We start from the raw sequence: 8776 nt of genomic DNA, 5'->3' as shown, positions 1-8776 counted from the left end.
CTCCATTAAAACCAATACAAGTCCCGTTATAACCAGTATAACCATTACAAATTCTGTGATTGTGTCTATTGTTTTTTTCAGCAGTGTTACAGTGATGTTGATCATAATGTGAGTGATTAGACTTGTTTGTAAGAAAACACAATGAGGCAAACTTCATAGTAAAAGTGTGTTTACATACAGACATCCTAACAAATTGGACGCATATTTATCATTGTTTTAATGAAGTTTCGCGGGCTGCTCGTGTTACCTGTACGCGCAGACACCTGTGCGCATGCGCGCTGTGTGATGTACCTGTTTGTGGGTGGAGTACTGATGATGATGATGACGAGGGGAGGAAGAGGAAAGCAGAGGAAACACAAACCGGACTCTGAGAGACGCAACTAAACGTTAAAGCTTCTTGGAGAAAATGCCGTTTTGACTGAGCTCTCTTCCGCCGCTTTCATCAGATTTACACACGCGCTGGTTTCGGTTCGTGGTTTCTGGAGTTTATCAGATCATCATGAGGAAGATGATCGTGTCTGCGCTGCTTCTGAGTCTCCTGACCCCAGGTGAGTCTGAGCTTCACACGAAACATCTCATACACACACGCATCTGTTCGTTTCACTGCCAGAAAGCCAATAATACAATGACTTTGTGAAGGTTGATCAATGGAAACAGATACAAGTGTCACCTGTGCGCGTCCGTATCGGTCACGTGACCTACTATTGTTGATACAAATAATCCAATTTTTAAAACTGTACAAACGTCGAAAGACTGATGGGATATACATGTGTAAAAATAACACTCAAGAATAAGAAAATATGGAATCTAGAGAAATAAAAAAAGAAAAGCAAATAAATAACATACAAATGCAGTGGTCATGACTGAAAGTTCATATGAAAAGCAAGAGATTCAAAGAAATGACGTTTCCACAAATATTTTGCTGAACATGTATCTATAAACATGTTAGACACTAATGCTGTATTTGTCTGGAACTAGTTAAGAATTTCCTGCTCTTTGTCTCATGACCAGTTTTACAGGTTTGGCAGCCTGTGTGTTTCTGTGTTAACTAACTCTCTCTGTCTCTGTCTCTCACTCAAACACACACAAACATTAACACACTTTCGCTTCCGTTCTTTCAGGGATTCTGTCTATCCAGGTCACCCTCTCTGAGACAGAGAAGCGCACGACTCTCTTCGCATCGGTCGTCTTGCGCTGTGATTACTCCACCTCCGCTCCGCTGCAGAATGTGGTGGTCACTTGGAGATACAAATCCTTCTGCAAAGACCCAGTTCTGGACTACTACTCCACAGGTAGAGCTTTAGCATCACATCATCTTCTGTTATGTCTGTGTGAGATGTGTGGAAGTGTTTCCGCTGTGATGGTGATGCATCAGAGCAAAAACTCTGTCATGAGTGGATTCATAAAGTGGTGGGGACAAAACAGAAATGCATTTGTGTTTGCAGATTCACCATCCAGATCTGTTGCCAGAGTAGAATTAGGAAAACGTATTTTGGATTGAACTTTGGATTACATGTTTAATACCAGAACTTTAATTAGCTGTTGTGACATTGTTGTCATCACATCAACACACCCCGTCCAGTGCTAATGTCCATGTGTTGCTGATGTTGTTGTGCTGCAGCGTACCAGTCGGCCCTTCAGTTGGGTCGAGACCCTGCCAATGACTGCTTGGACTCGCAACGCACCATCCGGACCGTGGTTCAGAAACTGGGATCCAACGAGGCAGTGCTGGGCAGCGAGTATAGAGATCGCAAAATCTACGTTCAGAACAGTGAGTGGATGCTTGACATGCTACGTTACTGCGACTAATAAGTCTGTACTTTTGTACTGCTTTATTGTCTGAGGAATGCTGCCGGACTAATAGTTGTGCATCTGACCTTCACAGACAGATGCGAATGTATGCCTACCTGAGCAATAGTGAACCAGAATCAAACTGGAGTGATAGTGAACTTATAGTGAACCAGAATCAAACCTGAGCGATTGTGATCTACGGTAAATTAGAATCAAACCTGCGTGATTAGTGAAGTATAATAAACTAGAATTGAACCTGAGCGATAGTGAACCAGAAACAAACCTGAGCAATAGTGAACTCCTAGTGAACCAGAAACAGAATTAAACCGGAGTGATAGTGAACTAGGCTATAGTAAACTAGAATCACACCTGAACTATAGTGAACTTATAGTGAACCAGAATCAAACCTGAGCAATTGTGAACTACAGTAAACTAGAATTGAACCTAAACGATAGTGAACCAGAATCAAACCTGAGTGATCGTGAACTGTAGTGAACCAGAATCAAACCTGAGCGATTGTGATCTACGGTAAGTTAGAATCAAACCTGAGTGATAGTGAACTAGAGTCAAACCTGAGTAATAGTAAACTATAATAAACTAGAATTGAACCTGAGCGATAGTGAACCAGAATCAAACCTGAGCAATAGTGAACTATAGTGAACCAGAATCAAACCGGAGTGATAGTGAACTATAGTGAATTAGAATCAAACCTGAACTATAGTGAACCAGAATCAAACCTGAGCAATAGTGAACTTATAGTGTACCAGAATCAAACCGGAGTGATAGTGAACTATAGTGAACTAGAATCAAACCTGAACTATAGTGAACCAGAATCAAACCTGAGCAATAGTGAACTTATAGTGTACCAGAATCAAACCGGAGTGATAGTGAACTATAATCAAACCTGAGCAATAGTGAACTTATAGTGAACCAGAATCAAACCGGAGTGATAGTGAACTATAGTGAACTAGAATCAAACCTGAACTATAGTGAACCAGAATCAAACCTGAGCAATAGTGAACTTATAGTGAACCAGAATCTAACCGGAGTGATAGTGATCTATTGTGAACCAGAATCAAACCAGAGTGATAGTGAACAAGAATCAAACCTGAGCAATAGTGAACTAGAATCAAACCTGAACTATAGTGAACTTATAGTGAACCAGAATCAAACCAGAGTGATAGTGAACAAGAATCAAACCTGAGCAATAGTGAACTTATAGTGAACCAGAATCAAACCAGAGTGATAGTGAACAAGAATCAAACCTGAGCAATAGTGAACTTATAGTGAACCAGAATCAAACCAGAGTGATAGTGAACTATAGTGAACCAGAATCAAACCTGAGCGATTGTGATCTATGGTAAATTAGAATCAAACCTAAGTGATAGTGGACTAGAGTCAAACCTGAGTAGTAGTGAACTATAATAAACTAGAATCAAACCTGAGTGATAGTGAAGTTATAGTGAACCAAAATCAAACCGGAGTGATAGTGAACTATAGTGAACTAGAATCAAACCTGAACTATAGTGAACCAGAATCAAACCTGAGCAATAGTGAACTAGAATCAAACCTGAACTATAGTGAGCTATAATAAGCTAGAATAAACTAGAATTGAACCTGAGCGATAGTGAACCAGAATCAAACCTGAGCAATAGTGAACTTATAGTGAACCAGATGCAGAATCAAACCGGAGTGATAGTGAACTAGGCTATAGTAAACTAGAATCAAAACTGAACTATAGTGAACTTATAGTGAACCAGAATCAAACCTGAGCGATTGTGAACTACAGTAAACTAGAATTGAACCTGAACGATAGTGAACCAGAATCAAACCTGAGCGATTGTGATCTACGGTAAATTAGAATCAAACCTGAGTGATAGTGAACTATAATAAACTAGAATTGAACCTGAGCGATAGTGAACCAGAATCAAACCTGAGCAATAGTGAACTATAGTGAACCAAAGTCAAACATGAGCAATAGTGACCTTATAGTGAACCAAAATCAAACCGGAGTGATAGTGAACTATAGTGAACTAGAATCAAACCTGAACTATAGTGAACCAGAATCAAACCTGAGCAATAGTGAACTAGAATCAAACCTGAACTATAGTGAGCTATAATAAGCTAGAATTGAACCTGAGCGATAGTGAACCAGAATCAAACCTGAGCAATAGTGAACTATAGTGAACCAGAATCAAACCTGAGCAATAGTGAATTATAGTGAGCTAGCATCAGCTCAGTTCAGTTCAGTTCAACTGAAACTCAGTTTCAGTAAATCAATATGAATAAAAAGTGCCTGCTAACTAGCTAATTTAGCTTTTTTTTTCACTACCGTAAAGTAGAGCTGGGTAATATATCGAATTAGAGACATTATTGTGATAATTGAATAATCAATATAAAATCATAGAACATCATTAATAGCGAATATTGTTGAAAATTAAGATTAATGTGCCAAATTTCACTCCTCCTGCAAACAAGCCAGGAAGTGTTTATGTGTTCCAGCAACTAGTTCCTGATCTGAAAGCGTTTTTAGCACCGGTGGGAACATTGTTTCGTGCCACAGAGTATCTCTTAAACCAGGAACTGCTGATAGACTTGTGTTCTTAGGTAAACTTGTGAAACACTTGCGTAATTTGTGAATAAAGTGTGAAATTTAGTATGTGAGTTACATTGCTCTAAAGAAGGTGTCAAAATAACCTAATTTGTGTTAATTTAATAAAAAGAAGTGGTCACTACATCTGCTTTTTTTTTAGCAGTGTATTTTGCACTAAACATTTTCAATAGCTGTTCTATCCAAATAATTTTTTTATTGGTGCAGAAGAAAATCACCTTTTTAATTATTCTAGAGCACAAGCAAAAATATTGAGGTATATACAAAATCTAGAAAAATATAAAATTTTAGTCCTACTGCAAAGTGAACTGATGGAGGCCTGACTAATCAATTTGGGGTTTTTTTGTCAGCAAATTTATTTTCCATGAATGATTGTTTATATAGATTAGTCATTGCAGTCCCAGTACAGATATTCCTGCGGTGATGACAGGCTCATTTTCTGTGTGTGTGTGCTGTCAGAGGCTGATCTGGTCATTCAGGAGGTGATGTGGTGGGATAATGGGATGTATTTCTGCGCTGTGGAAGCACCTGGAGACACAGGCGGAGATTCAGACCAAGAGATGAAGCTCATCGTGTACCGTAAGTGAATGACCTGATTACTAACACAGGAGTGTGTCCATTAAACACGGCAGAAGAAAAAACTTTTCACCTCAACAAGACTCCAGAGATCATGAATGTACAAACAGTCTGCTTATAATTGGGTCATTCCATGTCAATATTTACGGAGTTATCTTTAATACCTTTTGAGTCACAGGTCTGCAAACTTTGGAGAAAAGACTTGAAAAGTGCTCTTTCCTCATTTTTGAATGGTCACCATTGGCACATAATGCAACAAAGATTGCTAAAGTCAGCAGATTTTACTAACAGACCTACCAATCTCTGTGTAAAAGTAACATTATGATGCTGCCATCTTTCTGGAGTCATTTTTACCCTCCTGTAATTTGGCTCAGGTGAGATTCAGTGTCTCTATAGTTACAGCCTATAGAGACACTAATAAATCACCACGCATAATCTGTCAAATCACAAAACTTGAAGGAAGCAAAGCAAATGGCAGCTTTGTGCTGAATGCTTGTCTGTTCACCAGCTGCATGAACACACAGGATTAGGAGCAATCATAGAATAATCACATCAGAGAAATGACAAACACAACATCATATAAAGCAGCAGATGACTACACTGCAAAGAAATGCTTATCTTACTTAGTATTTTTGTCTTGTTTCTAGTCAAAATATCTAACAATTCTTAAATCGAGTTGCATGTACTAGAGAAGCAAAATGACGTAAGATTTAGTCTTGTTTCCGGTGGGGAAAAAACTAAATTAAGTGCATTTTGCTTAAAACATTTAAAATGATCTGACAGTGATGTAAGGAAATTACTCCTAAAACAAGATTATTTTTCTCACCCCACTAGAAGATATTTTTACTTGTTTTAAGCAAAATTCACTTCCCCCTGGAAACAAGACTAAATATCTTGTCATTTCGCTTCTCTAGTAAATGCATCTTGATTTAAGAATTTTTAGATATTTGGATTAGAAACAAGACAAAAATACTTGTCTGAAGAACTTGAGTGAAAACCCTGGACTGATGTGTGCAGATGAGCTGAATGTGTGTTTGGTTTGTTCTGTTAGACTGGCTGACGGTTCTCCTCATCATCCTCGGCACACTGATGCTCATCATCCTCTTGTGTATCTGCTGCTGTCAGTGCTGTCCGCAGAAGTGCTGCTGTTACGTGCGCTGCCCCTGCTGCCCAGAGACCTGCTGCTGCCCCGCAAAACGTTAGAACACACACTCTCTCTCACACACACACACACACACACCCCCTCTCTCTCTCTCTCTCTCTCACACACACACTCTCTCTCTCTCACACACACACACTCTCTCTCTCACACACACACACACACACTCGCACTCACATCCCACACACACACACAGCTTCTGTCACTGAACACAGAGCTAGAACACTCACTGTAATGCTCTGTTCTGTGTTCAGTGGTGATGCAGCACAGGCTGATGAAGGAGGCGCAGAAGGCCATGACTCCGTGGCTGAACGGACAGCCGATCTACGCACCGATGAGTAACCACAGCTCCTCGTACCAGATGAACCCCATGCTGTACGCAGGTCAGAATAAATGATGAGTTTCATGAATAAATGAGGAGGTGAATGGATGCTGTATCTAGACTTTAACCCTGTAAAGCCTGACAAAATAGTAGGAAAAAATCTTTTTTTTAATGAAAAAGTTATTGAACCTTTAGGCAAAATGTTTTTAAAAAGTTTGCATGTGTGTATTTGATCATCAGGTTTTCATGGCTCATATAGTGTTTTCACAAAAATAAATAAATGAACATAATTACCGAAAAAGGTGTAGGCCGAAGCCTTGCTTATTATGCCTACCCTTTATACATAATTAACTGATGGACGACACTTTTTCACTAAATTTGACAATCCAAGATAAACAAAAGTTACATAATACATTTCCCAAAATGTACATACATAATTCCAAACATACATAAATACAGAAATATACATTCCAGCTATTAATTCAATATTTAACTAACACATTCACAAATTATTGATACTGAGTCTGATTGATATAATTATTTATCGCCTTGTTTTTATACATTTTCTTAAATTTGCAAAATGAATTACATAATTTTAATTCCTTATTATATTTATTCCATAGATGTACCCCTTTGACAGATATACACCTATTTTTTGCATTAGTTCTTGCCCTTACTTTTTTAAACATATACATTCCTCTTAGATTATACTGACTTTCTCTTATTTTGAACAGCCTCTGAATACAATTTGGGAGTAAATTATTATAAACTTTGTTCATTATCTGTGCTGTATATAAATCAACTAAATCTGCAAATTTTAAAGCATGTAGTTTAAGAAACAATTAGTTTGTTGGTTTGTAATAATCACCCCGTTTAACAGTCCTCATAGCTTTCTTTTGTAACATGTATATTGTATTTATATTAGTTTTATATGTATGACCCCACACCTCCACACTGTAAGTAATGTATGGAAGCATGAGCGCACAATACAGTATTTATAAAGTAGAGACTCATAGATTTAGAGACTCAGACTGAGCAAAAATATGTAATTTCCTGCAGATGCTGATATTTATCTGATGAGATTCTGCTGCTTGTGATGTAAATCAGTGAGATCTTTATAACAGTACAGCAGAGACTGACATAAAATCATCTAAATATCAGCCGTTGCTCTATATCTCTATATCTATATGTCTCAGTAAGATGAGATTGAAATGATCCAAACATATAATGCAGTGATTAAAAAATGTGAAACAGGTTTAATAGTGAAGTTTTCTTAGTGTTTATCATTTAGAAGCCTTGGAGGACAAATTCAGATCAGATCAGATTTGATACAGCAGTTTAACATATTAACTTGACAAAAAATTACATTTCAGTGTGTGTGTTTTATAAATAAATATATATTCAAAAGCTCATTTGAGCACAGATTCCACTTGGTCCGTTATTTTGCAACTAAAGCTGTGAAATTTAGATCAAGTGTCCATTTTATTTTTCAGTTTATTTTTCTACTCTGTTTATTTGTGTACAGTGCTGGCCAAAATCATTAGAACACTAGTATTATCAGCAGCTAAAACATGGTTTTAAGTCAGTTATTTCTATCTTTTGCTGTAGTGTGTCAGTAGGAAATATCAGATTGCATTTCCAAACATTCATTTAGCCATTAATTGTAATAATGCAGTGAGATATATGTTTGTGCTGCACACAGAGATGTGATCTGATCATCATCAGTCTGTCTGGAGTCACATGAAGAAACAGAACAAACTGAGACAGACTCAATCCAGAAGAACTGTGTCTCCGAGACGCTTCTAGAAACCTGCTGCAAAGCTACAGAGCTGTTAACAGTTTGAGGCACTTTAATTCCTACTGACACACTACAGCAAAAGATAGAAATAACTGACTTAAAACCATGTTTTATCTGCTGAGAATACTAGTGTTCTGATTGTTTTGGCCAGCGCTGTACTGATCCGTCTGTGTTTTCAGGCTCCGCATCAGGCAAAGGTGGGATGACGCCGGTGCCTCTGCCGCCTCCACACATGGCAGCGATGCCTCCTCCCGGCGTTCACGGTAACGGCAGCGCTCACGGGACGTATCCGGTGCTGGAGTATCTGGAGAACCAGGTGCGGGGCATGGACGTCTCCAGCCCACTGCTCCAGCCGCAGCCCTCCATCCCACTGCAGCATCTTCCTCCTGCTCCCCAACACATGCCCCAGCGCGTGCCCTTCTCCGCCGGGCCCCCCAGCATGCTCTCCGCTCTGGACGACGGCCCCGTCTCCCGCAGGGCCCCGCCTGGCTCTCGAGGAGCCCGCTCCAGCGGCTCGTC

The 8776-nt window shown here is 39.0% G+C and overlaps 1 protein-coding gene across 2 annotated transcripts in view; it reads left to right on the top strand.

Annotated features, from left to right (window-relative positions):
• The first annotated feature begins 326 nt into the window (after nucleotides 1–326).
• Nucleotides 327–8776, top strand: part of ildr1a (immunoglobulin-like domain containing receptor 1a) — a 10705-nt gene continuing 2255 nt past the window's right edge. The window contains exons 1-7 of one of the 2 annotated variants that reach the window (XM_016566625.1): nucleotides 327–548; nucleotides 1122–1292; nucleotides 1622–1771; nucleotides 4862–4981; nucleotides 6030–6176; nucleotides 6392–6520; nucleotides 8437–8772. In XM_016566625.1, the coding sequence (XP_016422111.1) occupies nucleotides 500–548; nucleotides 1122–1292; nucleotides 1622–1771; nucleotides 4862–4981; nucleotides 6030–6176; nucleotides 6392–6520; nucleotides 8437–8772 (1102 nt within the window). In that variant the 5' untranslated portion in view covers nucleotides 327–499. Of the gene's footprint in view, nucleotides 549–1121; nucleotides 1293–1621; nucleotides 1772–4861; nucleotides 4982–6029; nucleotides 6177–6391; nucleotides 6521–8436 lie in introns of both variants that reach the window. The other variant, XM_016566623.1, reaches the window with a different exon arrangement.

This window comes from Sinocyclocheilus rhinocerous, unplaced genomic scaffold (assembly GCF_001515625.1).
Source record: "Sinocyclocheilus rhinocerous isolate Xijiao unplaced genomic scaffold, SAMN03320098_v1.1 scaffold632, whole genome shotgun sequence".
Classification (NCBI taxonomy): domain Eukaryota; kingdom Metazoa; phylum Chordata; class Actinopteri; order Cypriniformes; family Cyprinidae; genus Sinocyclocheilus; species Sinocyclocheilus rhinocerous.
This window is presented reverse-complemented; position numbering and strand designations above follow the sequence as displayed.